We start from the raw sequence: 20,573 nt of genomic DNA on the forward strand, positions 1-20,573 counted from the left end.
TAGAATGATACCCGACACCTCAACTGGTGACTTTGAAAAGCATGTCAATGTTGTTCATAACGGGAAGTCAGAAGTAAAGATCAACATAGAAACCAAAGATCACGAAGGTTTTCATAAGAAGTATTTGGATTATGAAGATTTTGGGAAGAGAGTTATAACAATTGCAGGTGAAAACAGAGGTGCTATTATGGAATTGAGTCCCTCCCGCAAGAAACATGACATTGTGGGCAACCCTAATGGTCTTCACAAGAAAGGCGGCAATCCCACAGCTTCGATCAGCGAATGTGAGAAATCCGAAAGGGAGAGTAATGAAGAAGGGAAGTCAGCATTGAAAACTACATTCATGAACAGCAACGTGCAGGGTGTGAACGATTCCATTCTCTACAACTCTTTTTTCACTCACCATGATCCTGGTGTTCGCCTCTGTGTCTTTGGAAAGGCCAACGGTGGTGGCCATGGAGCTCAGCTCAATGACTGAAATAGTTGGAGAGAGAGAGGGTATAAATAAACTTGAGTTTTACAAATTTATGTAATGGGAATAAATGAGTGATTGATGATAAAAGAAGCATAGGTTCTGATTCCCCATTCTTACAATTAATTCCATGCTCATGTTTGTTTAAGTTTGGCATGATTGAATAAACTAGTAATGGAGGAAGTAATAAATGGTGGACTTTTGTATGTATAATAGTATTACTATTTGAGCAAAGTGATTTGATGCTATTATTTGTTGAAATATTTTGGCAACAGTATATAAATGGGTTGGAGAGCATGAGGAGGGATGGAAGATGGAGTTGAGCCCAATTCTTTTTTGCAACTGGTATATATGTGGCCAATTACTAGGCCGAAACATGGGTTTGATGGCTCGGCACGGGCCTTCCAGCCCAAAAATTCCTGAGGTTGAGGTTGATATCTCACGCACCACACACGCACACACAAACCCATGTCAGGAACTCATTCCAACAGGGTTTATGTGGAGGAATAAATGATATGATGGTGTCGGGTGACAAAAGAAGGACAATTGTGATACCAAACACATATATCTTAATTTCTCGTTCATGAGGTGGATGTGGAACCCACTGGAATTCAACAAGCGAGAGAAGGAGACCATAGAATAGAATTGTGTTGGTCATCCATTGTACTTAGCATACAAAGCCAATAGTATACATACGTTATAAGTGGGTCAGTGCATGTGAATTAGTTAAACAGCTGGCTCATCAGAATGTGCGTCTCTCAGTTCCCATCACGACGTACTGTACTTCTACCCTGACTACATTGCTATTTTGTGAACCTAATGCAAATGGAAGGAAGGAACTATTATATATTCTGCAGAATATGAGGACAGGGTTAAGTATGTTGGGACACAGCGAAAGCAAAAGAAAGAAAATAATAATTTAAATTACAATACAAGATATATACGTGGTTCACCCAAAATTAAGGTTACATTCACGAAAAAGAAGAGATTCACTATATATGTACAGGTATTATAATAGTAGAGAATTTCAACATAAGACCATACACACAAACTCATGATCGAGTTCTACGTGTACTCCACGAGATTGCCTCTTGCCATCAGTGTTCACTCTACCACTACCAAACTCGTAACTCACCCTTACCATCAAAGTACTCCTTCACGAGGTTACATCTTTTTTAACTCATAACTCTCAACAATAGTCTAAGTGTTTATTTATAAAGTCACATACCCAATTCCTTTGTGGATAAGGATTACAATTTATTAGAGCTCACAATTCACGTCTTTATAAGAAATTACCATAAAAATACATTTTAAAATAGAAACTAATAATAATGGGAATTTGAGACATAATTCCTAACAATCTCCACATTGGCTCAAATTCTATTTTGTCAATCATCGCTTCTCATGGTAATTGAATCTGGACAATTTTTAGCAACTTCAATCTTCTTGATTTTATTGCAGAACTCGGATTATCCCTTCACTATATGTTGCTCAATTAGTCAAACCCGAAGGCTCCACCTTGACTACTCAAGCTCCATGCCATGTAACCATGCGATTGACTCCACTTACAACTGAAACCCGTTGTAGCACATGTTTCGTGTGTTTTCTGGACTCCACTTACAACTGAAGCCCATTGTAGCACATGTTTCGTGTGTTTTCTGGATTTCCTTCACCTTTGGCTCTTATACCAGTTGTTGGGACACAGCGAAAGCAAAAGAAAGAAAAAAACAACAATTCAAACCACAACACAAGATATATATGTGGTTCACCTAAAATCAGGGTTACATCCACGGATAAGAAGAGATTCACTATATATGTAGAAATATTACAATAGTAGAGAATTTCAACACTGGACCATACACACAAACTCTTGACCGAGATATTACAATAGTAGAGAATTTCAATACCGGACCATGCACACAAACTCTTGACCGAGTTCTCCGTGTACTCCAGGAGATTCCCTCTCGCCATCAGTGTTTACTCTACCAAACTCGTAACTCACTCCTACTATTAACGTACTCCCTCATGAGACTACATCTCTTTCAACTCATAACTCTCAACAATAGCCTAAGTGTCTATTTATAGAGTCACATACCCAATTCCTTTATGGACAAAAATTACAATTTCTTAGAACCCAATTCACGTCTCTATAAGAAATTACCATAAAAATACACTTTAGAAACTAATAATAATGGAAATTTGAGACATAATTCCTAACAAACTACACACATAATTTTGAGTACCTCATCACCATTTCTATCCTCTCTTTCTGTCTCTCTTTCTAGCAATGTCCATGTTCGATCTGCCTTCTGGTGTTTCAATGGTGGCCTCATGAGTCATGCTGATGCCTATATTCATTGACATGCCCTTACTGTTTCTACCACGCCACTCCCTACAAACAAAATTTAAAGTAAAAAGTTACATACTTTCCCACCTTCCACTTCCTTCTGTCTATATCTATTTTTAAATTTTTTTATCCAAAAATAATAATAATAAAAGTTAGTGTTTAAGAGCTCGTTTGGAAGAAAATAATGCAAAATGGGTTTCAAATTGATCATTAAACCCTCCCTGTACTTGCAATGAATTACCTTCCATATTTTACCCCTTCTATGCCCCCTATAATTTACTATCTGGCTTCCAGAAAAAGTTGATTGGATTCAAAATCAGGCATACCATCATCATATCACGTATACTGTTACTTTTGGCTTAAATCACGTCAACTCTCACCTTCAAGCCATCTACACCAATCCATGTCTTCTCAGGGCACAATGCAACTTCACATACCCATTATATATATATATGTATGTATGTTTACCTCGTCTCTGTAGTGCACATGACTCTTAATTTGTACTCCACTTCTTGTCCTACTTTGTGCTACTTTTAGATCTTGCCCTAAAAACCCATTTACGCATATCTTTAGGCTTAATTACAACATACATATAATTTGATTTTAACTTCTGGAAAAAGACAGTACAATGTTGCTTATCATCTGATGCATGCCAGACAATTCACATTTCAATGATCTCCACTGTAATTAGAATCTGCAAACCCAACATCACCACCAAATTTATGTCGTTCATTAGAAATGTACTCGTCCTCCTCCTTGTACGTGTTATGTGGTGATAGAGCTATTGAAAGGCTACAAATGAGCAGGGAGATGTTCAAGCCTAGGCATGGCCAAAAAGAGTGTGTGTTTCTATGTTTGTTTGCTTAACGTGTGTTTGTTTGCTTTGCCATTAATTCCAAAAAAGAGACAACAGTCAATGCAATTTAACAAAACGTTTTCTCATCAAATTCACTATTAAGCTAGCTCAGCATTAATCACACTTTAAACCTTTACTTCCACACATTTTCTTTTAAAACATTCCCTTAGCAGAGTGATCATGTCATTAAACTATATATATACACACACGCACAGCAAATATATATACAATATGCACATGCATTTTCTGTTGGACTGTAATGCAGACCACAAATATTGTGATGAGGAATGATTTAGAATGTGTTAGCTTCATAAAAATTCGCGTGAAAGGGATGATACAGGGCGGTATCCATTGGTAGGTCGGCAACATGAGCTTCTTTAATCTTTATATCATCTAAAGACTTTGAGTGCTGCGCTATGGTTCACTAGATTCGCTTTCTAAAAACACATTTTCTTACTTTCTGGAAATATCTTTTTCTTTGCCCTACCTGTAATCAAGAGGGACCACAAGAAGCAAACCTACTGAACCATTAGACATCTCCCCCCCCCCCCCCCCCCCCCCCCCCCCCCCACTCTCAAAGTTGAATCACTTATTTAGCTTTTGAAAGAATCCGACACGATCAATCTTATCAGCTTTAAGGCAGCACCAAGAGCTAGATAGCAAATAGTCCATGGTCTCCATGTTTGAATGATTTGAGCTTTTTCTACAACAAGACATCTCACTACCAGTCAAGTTACAGCACTCCTAACAAAACTACATCTAGTCTTCTATGGCGCAATGTTTTTGACCTCAAATTAATTCACTTGGAACATTCTATTTGTTAACATTTGATTTGCCCTTCAAAGTAACAACTGATCATTATGCTTGCTTCATCTATAGGGGACCTAGCTTAATTACTAATTAATACCCTCTTTCTTGTGTCTCAGCTAATTAACATTGATCCTGAATAATGTTATCAAGTCATATCAAACTCAAGAAAAAAAAATTAAAAAAAAAAATCTGAAAAAAAAAACACAGAATTCAATTTCTAAAAATTCCAAAATTGACTGGCTGGAACTGATCAAAGTGGATGGGAAGGCTAGGGATTGAAACAGAATGAAGTTGATGAGATGAGGCCAAATATATATGTTTGATCTTTTTTTCATTCTTATTTTTGTTGGGTACTTAGCAACACAAGTTGGGGTTTTTGATCATATTCTGGTTTTTGTACAGAGCACTGATATGAAATTTATAGCTTAGCATTTATATACACTCTACTCTGTATTTGTTAGGTCCTCCTTGAATTCAACTAGACGTCAATGTAAATGAACCATAATAAGTATGAAATCCACACTCAAAATTTTGAATTAAGGATTATATTAGTTCAATATTTGAACATAATCTTTTTTCTGATTCCAGTTCTAATACATGAATTCCATACTATATATCCTTAGTTGTGTATCAGAGTTGATATATATATATATATATATAAAGAAAAAAAAAAGAAAAAGTGGGATGATCCAGCTATAGTGGGTGGGCTCCAAATAATTTCAGAACAGAAGTTTCGAAGACAAGGAAGTGGAAAGCCCTTTTCTTTATTTAACCATGACCACCAGAGAAGAATGAGCCCCGTTTAATGCTTTATACTCTCTATATGGATCCATAAGCTACTTTTCTATTTGTTGGTGGAATGCATTAGTCAATGTCAAATGTGATACATAAGCTACCATATTTATATATAAGCCTGTGAGTCAGTGGCATTAATTGATAAAATGTTGATGTGATTCACACTCTTGCATGTGCATAAAAGTTCAAAGGCGAAACCACAGGGCATAAATCACTTTATTCCATGGGCATAACCTCTGTTGGACTGCACATTACTTTACAAAGAAGCATATGATTAAATAAGATTCATTAAACCCCATGAAGTACATGATCCTCCTCATCTATCTGCTCATTAACCAAAACTACAGAATTTCCTATAATACGTTATTATGCTAACCGCCATTCTGATTGCCATCAAAGTGTTTGTGATAAAGACTAAGTTTTCATTGTGTTAGGTCAAATTGGAAGCAAACTCAGACCCATCAGGTGACGAGACCCATCAAACTCTTGGATGATGTATAAAATTAGTCTAATATTTTAAGGGAGAAATGAGAATGGAGTGCGGTTCCACGATTCTGGATCCCCACCTAAAGGGATCTTTCCTTCGTTTTGTATCCTTCAACAATTTGATGATAAAATGTAACATCATAAAATAATGATTTAATATAATTATTGTATAAACAATATAATATTATTGCATAAAAGAAGTCATATAAAAGTTGTAAATGTTCCTAATGCGGCACAGGAGAGATCCCAAATCATGGACCCATTCTGGTAACTTCACAGGGATGTATAAAAATTAAGTTTTGTCAACAAGTCATCTTTGACCCTTTCATTGTGTTACGTCTGGGTTATCCTAAGTTAATATATAAATCAAACATTTACAAAATTAAATAATGTGTTGTTGGGGTGATTTTGGGGTTAGACAATGAATGGCCGTTGTGGCAGAAGGGGTTTTTGCTACAGTTTCGCTGAAATAACAATACATCCATATTGACGGTGAATATTGACTCTCCGATCAAAACAAAAACTGTAATTTAAGATCAGATAGATAACATAATATTGTATCTCTTTCTATCGATTTTATTTTATCTGTTTGAGGGTTTGTATTCGTTCACTGTTTCTGGGGACGACCTTCTTCTTGTTCATCTGTATTTGTTTGTTGGCAGATCTCTCTATTCTTCCTTCCAGTCTCATAGAAACTCAAATCATCCCTTAGAAAGCCTTCCAACCATCAGTCCACAAAACAAAGGTTCATCTTCTAAAACAAAACAAAGGAAAACCAGTTTGGAATGTCATTAGTGAGGTCCTTTGTTAACGGTATCTATGAGTTTCTCAATATAAAAAAATTGTTTTAAACATTTTTATTCATAAAGTGATATTGCAAGCTCCTAACACTTGAATTTTGATAAAGATTAGGTTCGTTTGTTTCAACGGTAAAATACTCTTTCCAGAAAATATTTTTATTTTTTTAGGTAAAATATTTTTTTAATTTGTATTTTTCGATATTTGGCAAAGTTCTAGATGAAGTGAGCTGGATGTATAAAATAACTTAACAAAAATTTATGGATAAATTATTTTTGTAAAATTTTAATATATTCGTAAATATTTTGCAACAACAAAACATCAAAAAAAAAAAAAATATATATATATATATATATTTTATATTCAAACAAACGGAGCCTAGGTGTCAAATTTATATTATTTAAATTTACGATAAGAGACTATTTAACTTAAAGGATCCAAGCCCATTTAACTCAGAGAATCCAGATCCCAAATTAGAAGCAGCTCAGGTTTAGCATACCTATCACGTGCCGAGACTCATCAAATTAATGGATAATAATATATACAATCAGCCAAACATTTTAAGGGAGAAAAAACAATGGAGTATGGTTCCATGGAGTATGGTTCCATGGAGTATGGTTCCCTCAAAAGGGAATTCTGTTTTATGATCTTGTATGTGGAGTGCAATGTAGCACCGCAATAACTTTATTTTAACAACTTTTGACAATTTTAAAATATGAAAGGTTTTTTGAGAATTCATTGGAGTGCCTTATTTGAATCTGAATTCCCTCAAAAGGGAATTCTATTTTATGATCTTGTATGTGGAGTGCAATGTAGCACCGCAATAACTTTATTTTAACAACTTTAAAATATGAAAGGTCTTTTGAGAATTCGTTGGAGTGCCTTATTTTCAACTACTTGCTATATTTTGAGTTTGAGAGGTTATTTGAGAGTTGCTATATTTGGTAATGCTTTTGATAATTTCAAAATATGAGAGTTCTTTTAAGAGGTCATTAGAATGCCTAATTTTCATCCACTTGTTATATTTTGAGTTTGAGAGGCCATTTAAGAAGAAATTTGAGATGCTCTTTAGAAACTATTTAACTTAAAGGATCCAAGTCCATTTAACTTAGAGAATCCAGATTCCAAATTAGAAGCAGCTCAGGTTTAGCGTACCCATCACGTGATGAGACTCATCAAATTAATGAATAATAATACATACAATCAGCCAAATATTTTGAGGGAGAAAAGACAATGGAGTATGGTTCCATGAACCTGAGTTCCCTCAAAAGGAAATTCTGTTTTATGATGTTGTATGTGGAGTGCAACGTTCTGTAGCACTGCAATAACTTCACGACAAAGTGTAACATCATGAAATAGCAATGTAATATAATTATTGTATAAGTGATATAAAATTATTGCATAAGTTATTTAAAGTTATTATATGAGTGATATAATTACATTTTGTACCTATATGAGTGTTTTTATAATGAACTCGTGCTTTCATTATTTGGAGCCTCTCCAAACAACAAACAATTTATCTACTTTACTATTCTTCGAGCTAAATGGAGTATAACATTTAATTATGATACATAACTCATTATTGAATCCTATATAGTCCATGTAGATCGTCAGGTGGCCAAACGACATGTTGATACGTTTTTCAAGACAATATCAATGAGTCCATTTTTGACTCGAAAGAACAATTTTCGAGTTAAAACGGGTCAGACAGCCGAATTCAGTCATTTAAGGCCAATTCAAGCAATTATTGATTGAATTCCATCATTTACGGCCTCAAAACCCTATTATTCTATCTTATAAGAGGCTTGTTGATTATTTCGGAATTTGTTCCACTCGGATTGTTCACATTATTAATAGCTTAAGTTTTTTTTTTTTTTTTTTTATTTTTTTTTATTTTTTTTTAATGAAATGTGATTTTCTTCTTATGTAATAATAAGGTTTGCTGAGGCTGCTAGTTTCCTTATGATATTTTTTTCCCATTATAAATACATGTATTAGTAAAGAGCACAATCATGTTTCGATTATCAATAATATTTTAGATTTTCTTTTAACTTTGGAAAGTGAGAGCCCGGGACTTTCTCTTCTTTTGTTTTGAGAAAATAAATAAATAATAATAATAATAAACATATAACTAAACCAAAAATCATTGATTAAAAAATTTTCAATCAAAATGGAGGCTAAAATTCATCTAATCATCTTTCTTTATTTTTTTTATATATATATTATTAATTACCAGAATGTTTTATTTGGTTGGAAAAAGGGTTGAGAAGAGAAATTGTTAAGAAAAATTTAAACAAGAGATAAGATGACGTGGTAAGGATAATCTCGGCACAATTTCAAGTTCAAAGGGATAGATCATCTCCCCAACAAATCTGGTAACAAACAAATCTCCTCTGATTTCACAAACGAACTGAGGGAGAGCATCGCTATAAGAATGAAACTTTACCAGTAAATCAGGTATGACGAAAAACGATTATTAAATTCCTGCCATTCTTTTAGACCTTCGGTGAGTGACTTGATCGTCGGAGAGCTCTTAGCAGGCACTACACCGGTATTGTCAAGATTCATTGATCTTCTACTCTTTTCTTTGCAGGAAAACGGTGTCGTACCGGGCCGCGTGAATTTCTTCCCCAACAGTTGGCGCCATCTGTGGGAAACGATGATTCCCTTAAATTAATAAATTACTCGGTTGGGTATATGCATTTGCGGTTCGGTATGGTAATTGGAGGTGAAACATCTTTGTAGGGATCCAGTCAAAGAGAAGGGTTTGGTGAACACCCCCAGACATCCCGAATGATCCTAGTGGGATCACTACCTCAATAAGAATTATCCGACCTATATCCTCCCAAACTCAATGATGGGGGAGAAAATGGGGAAGACCGAGATAACGATCCTCCTTACAAGTTCGTGGCAAAACAAAGCCAAGTCAGAAATCGACATAAAGAGCCTCTTCCTCCTCGAAATCCCCAGCCTCAGACAGGCACAACCTTTTATGTTGAGGAAAAGACAGAGAAAATTACCTATTTCGACCTGCAAATTGAGGATCTCAAGGCGAAAATGGAAGATGTAATGTAGGTTATGAAAGGGAAAGGTCCTACCGCCATAGATGACCTGGTGCAAAGGACCAACTTGCCGTTCAGCCCCGCCATTATGAAATGCCCCATGCCTAGTAAGTTCAGGATGCCCTCGTTTAAAAGCTTCGATGGGGCCAAAGATCCCCTCGATCATCTGGAGACCTTTTAAGCTCTTATGCATTTACACGCCGTGTCGGATGAAATCATGTGTCAAGCCTTTCCCACTACACTTAAGGGATTGGTAAAAGTTTGGTTCAATAAGCTGAAGCCAAGAACCATCGACACCTTCAAAGAACTGAGTAAGCAGTTTGTGAGCCACTTCATTGTAGGTCAGAGGCATAGGAGGTCAGCCACCTACTTGTTGACTGTGAAACAGCAAAAGGGAGAGTCGATCAGGGAATACATCACCCGATTCAACACAGAGATGCTGTAAGTAGAAGAGGTGGACGACAAGGTGGTTTTGACCGCTTTCATAGGAGGACTCCAAACCACCAGATTCTTGTTCTTCTTATCAAAAGAACCTTCCACCAGCATGGCAGAGTTGTTGATCAAAGCGCAGAAGCACATGAACATTGAAGACACCATGAATGCACGGAAGGGAAAGGAAGGGAGGACAAGAAGAAGTCATCCACAAGCGCCAGGGATGAAAAGGATACCAAATATAAGAGATCATTCTTCAGCCAAAGTGATAGGACATATCGTGAGAAAGACTCAGATAAGTATGCCGACTACACTCCTTTGAATATGTCAATTGACCACATTTTCTTACAGATCCAAGACGATGCGTCTTTGAAATGGCTACAGAGGATGAAGTCTGATCTAGCGAAAAGATCTCGAGATAAGTATTGCAAGTTCCATCGGGATCATGGGTACACTACGGATGATTATTTTGACTATAAGAATCAGATTGAGAATCTGATTCAAAGGGGTTACTTACAAAAGTTTGTTGCCAATGAAGGGACAAACCCTAATAAGCGCATTCTGGGGTAGCAATCAATTAGGGAAATCAGTATCATCTCTGGATAAGTAGACCTGGGAGAATCCAACTCGGCTCAGAAGGCTAGCGTGATAAAAATTGTCTCAGAGCTGGTATTAGCCTTATCAAGTCATTCAAAATAAAGATTGGGGGCATGTCAGTTAATCATTTTAAATGGAAAATAGCTCCTCACATGTTTTTTTTCTCTCTCTCTCTAATAAAGTCACCATCACCAATGAGATGGATGGCCCTCATTTTTTACGTAATAAAATAGTATGTTTTTAGTTACCTACCTATGTGGTAATACTTTACAGAAAGTTAATAAAAAACCAAGCTCCTTTAATAAAGGGATTAAGCGAGTAAAGCTCGTGAAAACAGTTCATTTATTAAAGGGATGAGCTGAGTGAAGCTCGTAAAAATTAATTCCCTTACTAAAGGGACGAGCTGAGTGAAACTCGTAAAAATTAATTCCCTTACTAAAGGGACGAGTTAAGTGAAACTCGTCAAAATTAATTCCTTTATTAAAGGGACGAGCTAAGTGAAACTCGTAAAATTTTATTCCCTTACCAAATGGATGAGCTGACTGAAACTTTCAAAATCTACTATTGGATTTTCAAAAGAAAAATCCAACTTTACATCACTAAGAGTCATTAACTATGGGTTTGAATCCATGTCTTTCCTAAACAGAACCTTAATTTGGTATCTGTATTAATTTCACCATTGGGAATAGTACCAGCAGGAATAATGCCCGAAGGTAAAAAAAAAAAAAAAAAAAAATTGTACCTGCATGAATAGTACTCGCGGGAACAGTACCCTCGGGGAAATAAAAAAAAAAAATGTACCCACGGGAACAGTGCCTGAAGGTTAAAAAAAAAATTTTACTTGTGGGAACAGTACCCTCGGGAACAATGCTCGAGGGTAAAAAAAAAAAAAAAAAACACCCATAGGAATAGTACCTTTGGGAACAGTGCCCGAAGGTAAAAAAAGAAAAAATTTGTACCCGCAAGAATAATACCTCGGGAACAATGCCCGAGGGTAAAAAAAAAAAAAAGTACCTGTGGGAATAGTACCCTTGGGAACAGTGCCCGAGGGTAAAAAAAAAAAAAAAAAAGATGTACTCGTGGGAATAGTACCCTTGGGAACAATGCCCGAGGGTAAAAAAAATTAAAAAAATTACATTCCCAAAGCCAAGCGAGCAAGCTTGGGAATGGGTGACAACTAATAAGGAGAATTTAAATAAGAGATAAGATGACTTAGTAATGATAACCTCGGCACAATTTCAAGGTCATCTATCCAACAAATCTGGTAATAAACAAATCTCCTCTGATCTCCCAAACGAACTAAGGGAGAGTGGCGCTATAAGAATGTGGCCCTACCAGTCAATTAGGTACGACGAAAAAAAATTATTAAATCTCTGCCTTTCTTTTAGACCTTCGGTGACTGACTTGATTTTCGGAGAGTTCTTGACAGGCACCACACCGGTATCGTCAAGATTTATTGACCTTCCACTCTCTTTTTTGTAGGAAAACGGTGTCATACCAAGTTGCGTGCATTTCTTTCCCAACAAAAATGATGGAAGAAACTTTTATTGCTTAATTAAAAAGAAGGAAAGAGAGGGAGGAAACAGGGACCCTCACTAACATATTTTTACCCTTCAAGAATTTGGACAAAAGAAATAAAAATTGCTCAATAGACATGAACACCTTTTTTGTCCCACAATTGTTTACAAAATTATTTTGTCATATTAATTTATATAACAAGATTGTATAGGAAACATTATTATTTCTTTATTCGAAATGTCTTGTCCATTCTCCTCTTCCATTCATTTTTTAAATTTCTCAATCTTGTTACCAAACGGAACACAAAAAAAAAAAAAAAAAAAAAAGAAAAGGTAAGGGCATGCAGGACATGTCGAGACTAAGAGCACAAAGAACATGCCACGGGACGCTGAGATGTAGTGCTTGGTCAAACATTCCAGGCAGTCTCCTTAATAATTTCTCAAACAAATTATAGGCATGTTTGCGGGTCCCATTCAGTTTTACACGTGTCGCATTATGAGCCTTCCACTGATTTGGTTCCACTTTTAATTTCCACTCTTATAAGTCTCTCTCGCACACATTTTCAATCTATGATCAGCTAAGTTGCACACAACAAACATGAAGGTACACACGTTTGTTTACTCATCAAAATCTCCTTCAATTTCTCATTCTTTTCCTAAATTAGCCACTCATTAATTATCTCTCTACTCTTCACTGATATTTTTTTTTTTTTTTGATATACAGATCTTCAACTGGGTACATCGTAGGTTTCATCATAAAGGTCTATACACATTTTCTGATATATTATTGTAATTATTACATATATTTGTGTGTAGTATGTGTATATGATTATGCATGCTTATTGGATCACATTCGTTGAAATTTTTTATGTGCAGATGGAATTGGTGGAAATGCGAAGAAGCCCGAATTCGTTAGAGATGATTCGGACACACAAGCGTTACTTGAACGGGTCATCCTGATTGATGTGTTTGATGGTTGGAAGGATGGTATTCTCACAATTGGCACACTCGGGTTCGAGCCATTGAAAAATTTCAATTATGAAAAATTAGAATATCCAATCACCGAGGACAATGATGAAGAAGAAGAAGAAGACTGTGATGATGGGGAAGAATGTTTTGATAATGAGGATGAAGACGATAACAATGACATGGAAGTCGAAAGTGAACTTAACCCTCTAGTGGTCACAGCATGTAGGCATGGTTTTGGTATGGACAGTTTTACTGGTTCAAACTGTGATGAAAATGCTGCTGCCAAAGCTGACCTCATCATGGCCATTGATGGCACTCCTCTTTGTTCGAGTCCTCATGGACTTTGTTTCGACTCAAACAACTCAGAATATGGTAAGAATAAGAAGAAAGGAGAGCGAACCACTCTTGCAGACTTGTTCTCTGCTGATTCTGATGCCAAAACAAAGCCAGATCATTGCAAATCCTTGCCTGAATCCGGTAAGATTCGCACTAGTCATAGTGAGAAGAATTGCCCCAAATTCTCCAAGAAGGGCATACCTCGTGATGGAGGCGATTCACATCCCATACGAAAACTACGCGGAGTGAGTACAACTTTTTTCTTGCATTCTAAATGTGTGTTTGTGTGCACAATGCACTTGTATTTCAGTAATTAGTTGGTGATACCTTGTCATTGCTGTAACAGTTGTGTCAAAGTTTTTTCTGGAGTTTTCGGATTCTAAGTCCTCATTGGACATGAGAGTGTGTGTTGAGTTGGATGTAATGTATTTATAGACTCACTAGTTGATTTTGTAATGCTTACATATGTAGTTGATGAAAAGGATGATGAAGAGGAAGATCCATCCAGACCTTGAAGGCAAGATTAATAAGAAAGACAGTCAAATTAAGCCCTGTGGGTTGGAACTTCATAACGGGGAATATGGAGCCAATGGTGAATCAACTACTCTTCTTCGAACTCAGGGTATTCATTCTTCTCATATTTATCAATATTCTACTTCTAATGGGATTTTACAGTAGCTTTTTACAAATGAAACTTTATGAAGTGACAGTCTTTTGACGTTTTTCTTCTTAAAAAATATTAATAATAATTTCTCTTTAAACTTACTTGGTTAAAATATTCTCACGAGGGGCTCATATTAATGTACATAGGGTTAGGGTGGGATCCACCATGTTGTGATAAGTCCCACTCCAATTTGTTGGGGCCGGATCCCCTGTTGTTTATAGGGGATCCGATGTCCATTATTTTGATGTACAGTATGGCGCATAAAACAGAGAAGATCCTGTCTCACCTGTGAGAATCGACTTGGGTCGAATTCATGTGTCTTTAAAGATGCTATCCAACGTGGATAAATAATAAAGTAGTGACTGTCATTCCCTTACCCTCCCACAATTTACCAACATTTGCATGAATCTCATGTGGTTCAATGTAACCAAAAGCAGAACTACATTAATTTTTCACCCTAACGTCAAGTTTCTTTGCTCCTCTGGCTTAATTCAGCAAGTTGTTAGCACCATCTTCTACTTGTATGTATTAGATCTATATATATAAGTAGACAAATGGTTAGGTCAATGTGCCTTTGTGTCATTTTCCTCTGCGACCTAATTGCACTCATCTAGTGGTTTTGGGTCCCTGCCAGAAAATAACTCAAAACATGACGCCAACTAGAAAGTTTCAAATTTCCTCATCAATTTTCTTTTCTTATATATATATATATATATATATATATATATATATATGCATCCTAAGGAGTAATGAATAATGATCCAAATGCTTCCCCTCCAATCAAGTTCAGCTCTGGCCCACCATATTATGTCTTGTACGTATGGCTCACTGCCACGTATATAGATTCTTTGCTTTTTAACCAACAGACTATGCAAAACCAAAAGAATAATGATAGGATATTCTATTGGAGAGTCCGTACATGACGCACAATGTCTAACTCTGGTAGCGTAAAATTATGGTCTTATAATCGTTACCAAGTGGTCTAAGTAGAGCATTTAACTTTTCAAGCGAGTTTATTCGGGTTCAAATTCTCTCTCTCTCTCCCTCTCTTAATTTGTGAAAAAAAAAAAGAGTTTAGTCTTATAAGAATGAACGGATAAATGATATACCCCAACTCTCACACAAACATGATCTTTTGACTACATAGCATCATTGCTTTATACTGATTATAATATATAGTAGTATGGTTAATTGTGGCACTAATATCAATTTTGTGTGTTGCAGATGCTATGGTATGAGCCGAGTATGAGGTTCTAGAAAAGTATTATTGCTACTGTCCTGAAATATTAAATTTTCTTTTCCAATGATGTATGTATCTCAAGTTCCTGTATTTGAACTTTTGAACCATGTGAATTTGTTTTTATGTCTTCATTATTGTTTTGGAATTTTTATGTGGTTTATTCAGGGCTTGGTTGTCACAAATATTACAGGCTTTGATTTATTATGTTTAGGCAAATTGATGCCACCCTTTTTAACTAATTATTGGACATTTATTAATGATAATATATATATATATATATATATTAAGAATGACTAGTAGTGCACACTAGTTCGTAATATGATATATCTCACCTAACTAAAATCAATCCGACTTAACAACAACTTCGCAGTGTCTTCTCACTATAGATAGTTAACAGTAGTGTTGTTGGTCTTTATAATAGTTTTTAGAATTAGATAGGTAGAGACATCCGTTAATTAAGCTAATGACCTTTTTTCCTTGTTGGCCACGTAGATTCGTCCCATCAATCAACTCCATTTGTCGTTTTTTATTTGATAGTATACCTTGAACAAAGTTGTTTCTACCTACACTTTTTTTCGTCTACAAAATTTCAATACACTTTTAATTTGTATAATTTCTTATTATTATTATTATTATTATTTTTTTATCATAAATCCTTCCCATCCTCTTTGAGGTATAGAAATAATACAATTGGACTAATGACCCATTAGTTTTTAATTAATTTGTAGTTTTTTCTTCTTATGATATTGGTCTTGGTAAATTTAATGAGAAAAATATAATTCAAAAAACGAAAAAAAATGTAATTGAAATAAATAGAGATGAAAAGTTAATATGAGGAAAAAAAACACATCAGGAGGAGAGAACAATAAGTTTCATTTAATAAGAGAAGTGGTAAAGAAAAATTATTAATTAAAAATTAATTTTTCTCTGACAATTGTATTTTCTAAAAATTTAAATTTTTGAAATTTTGAGTACTTTGAATTCAGTTTGAGAAAGATATATAAAATTATTACTTTAATAAAATATTAATACTAAAATAAAGTACCATTTTAACTAAACAATGTTGTGCAAATTTTTTAAAAATATGATTACTAAGGGTGGCAAAAGTTAACACGACCCGCCAACACGATTCGAACACGACACGAGTTAAACGGGTTTGAGTTGATCTTAAACGGGTTTCAGTCATAAACGGGTCAACACGATTAACCCGTTTAATTAATCGTGTCGTGTTTGAGTTGAGGGGTTCAACCCGTGTAACCCGTTTATATACGTTTAACTATATATGTCGTAAATAAATTTGTATTTAAGTTCTAAAATTACTATATAAACTCGTGTCTTATAATTTAATCTTTTGTAAACTAGAAACTATTTAATAATTTGGTTGCTTAAAACTTATATATATATATATTTTTAGTATTTATTATTTTATTGAGTAATATTAATAATTTAAATAATATATATTTTTTTTATTATAAATAGGTCATTAAACGGGTTACATGTGTAACCCGTTTAATAAACAGGTCGGGTTAGTGTTGAAAGTTCTTGACACGATTATTAAACGGGTCGTGTTCGGGTTGAACTATTTAGTATAATACCCTTAAGTTGACACGACACGATTACGACCCGCGAACACGAATTGTCACCCCTAATGATTACTAAGAACAAAATAGAGAAGTACTTTAATAACATATAAGGAGTAGCTATAGAATTTACATTTAACAAGTGACAAATAAAAATATTAGAATATCTCCAGCGGTTTGTTAAAATACTCTTTTATGTAAAATATAAACTGTCACCTATGATATGTAAATTTTTTCCATCTCCAGCAGTCTTTTAAGATATATTGCCACATCACCAATGTGTAAAAAAGTTGTATATTTTACATAACCTTTTTACACTGCTAGATCAACATATTTTATTTCTTATTCTATTAAAGAATCAACCATATATTAAGTAAGTTTGTAAAAATTATGTGGGTCCTGGCATGACACTTGGCTAGTTATTATTGGGAGATATATTTTTACACAAAAGGTATAAAACAATCGTTGGAGTTCAAATTAAATAATTCAATTTTTTTTATGTAAATCCATCATGACTCATCAAATTTACAAAAAAAAAATATATATACAGCAGTTGGAGATACTCTTAGCATATACGAAATTATTAGTATTACTGACATTTTTGTTATCTTAGTATAGACTTGAGTTTTTCTTTTGTCCCAATACTCTAAAGACTCTGTATATGGAAATTAGTGTACATTTAACAAAAATGTATGAGGAAAAATATTCATGTATCTTTACTAAAAATGAGGGGACATTATGTAATTTATCTCTCTCTTGAATCCCTATAATCAATATTATACATTGTGTGTATTATTGTAAATTTAAATGAAGTAATGATAGGTTACAGCAAAGTTTACCTTAATAATAAACTTATATTTTTATCTTCTAAAATTATTCACAAATGATCTTGACCTTTGAATTTTTTTGGATACTTGATCTCTTATGCGTTTTCTTTTCGTTGATCAATAGGTATACATCTTCGATCGATTGATCGAAAATGTTCTAGGCATCGATCGAAGACTACTAGTACTTCAGTCAAAGACACCTACAAGAGAAAACATGCAAATTGCGTGTTGGTACGAAAATTGTATATGATGGATAATTTACCATATATATATTTCCATGCATTAAAGTTTCATTTTAACCATGAATAGTTTTACCAATGGATAAAAGGAATTTCTTACACTTATGAAAAAAATAATAATAATAATAAGGAATTTCTTATACCTATGTCTAAAATGCAGGAATAAAATGCAAAATAAATGCGACAATGCATATTAAAATTATAACAATAATACAATTTTAAACAATTATCAGCAATTAATTTCAAGATTCCCCCTCAATTGCTATATTTTCATTCTAAATTGAGGAAAATTTAGTTAAAAAATATTTTATACATGTATTTCTGTCTATTATATGTATGCTTTATATGTGTGGATAAAAAATAACATAATGAACACTGATTGATCATTGATGCAACAAACCAATGTCTTCAAAAAATACTTGCAACTTGCAAGCAAGGTTATATCATCTTATATACAATGGTTGGCCAAAAATATACTATTCAACAACTTTAGAGTGGAAATGGACTTGGGCCTTAGTGGTTCATTGATGAATGATCGAAGAGTTTTTGGATATGAGAAGATAAGCACGAGCAATGTTCACATTTGCAAATGGAAAATATGTATTGGATCCATTTATATGTGTTGGACTCCAGGAGATAATGTATAGAGGTTTTAGTTGGACCAAGGCCCAAAGAAAAGAAAAGGTCTAGTCAGTAGAAGTTGGGCTTTAAGGACAGCAAGATAAATGCCATTTTTATGCTTCTCTTTAGTTTGGTGGAGTACTTTCAAATACTAGTGACAAGATAAGCCCAACCCAACACTTCAGGCCTAAAGCATCCCAACCATGGCTGCTCTCATTTGGGACTATCGCCCCCACACTTGGGTGGAAGTGTTGAGCTTGCAAACCATAGAGCACTTGTGGGCCCATCAGCACCTCTCGGCTCTCCATTCGGGGGTTCCGACATTTCAAGCAAATCATTTCTGATTTTTATTTATTCAGTTATTTTCATATTTTATTTACCAACCGGATTAAAAATTAAGGGTCTTAACAGTTTTCAATATATCTAAAAACACAACAATTTTTGAAGAATTAATTTTTATTAAATTGTGCTTTTAATTCTTTTAGCTTTGTATAACTAAAGAATTTTCTTTCTATTTTTTATTTTTAGTAATTGAACACAAATAATCAAGAAGGTCCTAAGTTATTCTCTGCATATTTTCACTCACAACTCTTTACTGATTTTTTTTATGAAAATTAAATAAAATTTAGGCCAGATTAAAAAGTAAGGGTCTTAACAGTTTTCAATATTTTAAAAAACACAACAACTTTTGGAGAATTAATTTTTTATTTTTTATTTTTATGAAATTGTGCTTTTAATTCTTTTAGCTTTGTATAACTAAAGAATTTTCATACTATTTTTTTTTTCTTTTTAGTAATTGAACACAACTAAATCATGAAAGTCCCAAGTTATTCTTTGCATCACTCACAACTCTTCACTGATTTTTTTAATGAAAATTAAATAAAATTTAGGCTATAAGTTAATAGAAATATTTGAAAAGTTGTATCTAATGTAAGTATTCACACACACACACTTTTACTCACACCGGGCTCGAACCCTCATCTCCTCACTTCTTCGAGGATAGAGATGTTATACCATTGAACTAGAGGTCCTTTGGTAGAGCACCAAATAGACTTAAGCTTTTACTTATTTATTATTATATTCAGGAATGTTATAATTAGAAAAAATTACAAATGCATGGACTTTTTTAGATCACCATCTACTATTTTTATGGATTCAAAGTCATGATATTTAAAAAATGAATTTAACTAAAAGATTGATGGGAACATAAGAAAAATAATGTTCATATTATTCAAGTTCCCAAACAACTCTTACTATTTTGACAATCGGTGATATAAAAATAAAAAAATAAAAAAGAACTAAATTTTAATCAACGGCCATCAAAATTATACCCCCTACAGCAAAATCACTTTTAGATCACCAAAATCATGAGAATACTTTTGTGTGTGTAAGTACCACTTTGGTGAAAAGTGCCATTTTTTTTTAAAACAGACAACAATTTTTGTACAAACCATTTTGATGACCGGTGGTAAAAGTTAATTCATTTTTTTTTATCATCGGTCGTCAAAATAGTAAGGTAGTTTGGACATTGAATATAATAAATATTGTTTTTTCTTAAATATTGTAACTGACTTCATAAAAAAGTAAAAAGTGGTCTAAAAGTTCATGTATTTGTTTGTAATGTTTCCTTATATTATTGAACTAGAAGTCTTTTACTTATATCATGCATGTTATTATTATTAGGAAAAATTACAAATGCATGGATTATTAAATCACAATTTACTATTTTATGAATTTAAAGTCATGATGTTTCAAAAAAAATGAATTTAACTAAAAGATTGATTGGAACATAAAACGATAATGCTCATTTTATTCAGGGGTGCAAACAACACTTACTATTTTGACAATCGGTGATTAAAAAAAAAATGAACTAAATTTTAATCAACGGCCGTCAAAATTATACCTTTGTGAAAAAAAAAGTGAAA

General features: G+C 34.0%; 3 protein-coding genes across 3 annotated transcripts; all 3 read left to right on the forward strand.

The window, feature by feature from the left end:
* The first annotated feature begins 4 nt into the window (after positions 1 to 4).
* On the forward strand, positions 5 to 478 carry LOC132278346 (uncharacterized). The gene has a single exon (XM_059780141.1). It carries the CDS (start codon positions 5 to 7, stop codon positions 476 to 478), a length of 474 nt encoding a protein of 157 aa, XP_059636124.1.
* Positions 479 to 9,843: 9,365 nt separating this feature from the next.
* LOC132278347 (uncharacterized) lies at positions 9,844 to 10,628 on the forward strand. Its single transcript, XM_059780142.1, has 3 exons — positions 9,844 to 10,067; positions 10,170 to 10,323; positions 10,410 to 10,628. The coding sequence occupies exons 1-3, from the start codon at positions 9,844 to 9,846 to the stop codon at positions 10,626 to 10,628; spliced, it is 597 nt and encodes a 198-aa protein (XP_059636125.1).
* A 2,096-nt stretch (positions 10,629 to 12,724) lies between these two features.
* Positions 12,725 to 15,563, forward strand: LOC132276818 (protein TILLER ANGLE CONTROL 1). The gene is made up of 5 exons (XM_059778438.1): positions 12,725 to 12,776; positions 12,897 to 12,933; positions 13,049 to 13,722; positions 13,949 to 14,099; positions 15,366 to 15,563. Exons 1-5 carry the CDS (start codon positions 12,771 to 12,773, stop codon positions 15,377 to 15,379), a joined length of 882 nt encoding a protein of 293 aa, XP_059634421.1. The 5' UTR covers positions 12,725 to 12,770; the 3' UTR covers positions 15,380 to 15,563.
* Positions 15,564 to 20,573: the final 5,010 nt, after the last annotated feature.

This window comes from Cornus florida, unplaced genomic scaffold (genome assembly GCF_030987335.1).
Source record: "Cornus florida cultivar Cherokee Brave unplaced genomic scaffold, ASM3098733v1 CherokeeBrave_3.0.0_Hap2_Chr10, whole genome shotgun sequence".
In the NCBI taxonomy this organism is placed as follows: Eukaryota; Viridiplantae; Streptophyta; class Magnoliopsida; order Cornales; family Cornaceae; genus Cornus; species Cornus florida.

What these genes read in the sequence shown, in the direction of transcription:
- LOC132276818 (XM_059778438.1), top strand. An exon ending in TCGTAGGTTTCATCATAAAG is followed by an intron (nt 12,934 to 13,048) that starts GTCTATACACAT and finishes TTTTATGTGCAG; the next exon opens with ATGGAATTGGTGGAAATGCG. An exon ending in CCATACGAAAACTACGCGGA is followed by an intron (nt 13,723 to 13,948) that starts GTGAGTACAACT and finishes TTACATATGTAG; the next exon opens with TTGATGAAAAGGATGATGAA.
- LOC132278347 (XM_059780142.1), top strand. Translation starts at nt 9,844, where the DNA reads ATGTGTCAAGCCTTTCCCACTACACTTAAGGGATTGGTAAAAGTTTGG. An exon ending in CGATTCAACACAGAGATGCT is followed by an intron (nt 10,068 to 10,169) that starts GTAAGTAGAAGA and finishes ACCTTCCACCAG; the next exon opens with CATGGCAGAGTTGTTGATCA. An exon ending in GAGATCATTCTTCAGCCAAA is followed by an intron (nt 10,324 to 10,409) that starts GTGATAGGACAT and finishes ATTTTCTTACAG; the next exon opens with ATCCAAGACGATGCGTCTTT.
- LOC132278346 (XM_059780141.1), top strand. Translation starts at nt 5, where the DNA reads ATGATACCCGACACCTCAACTGGTGACTTTGAAAAGCATGTCAATGTT.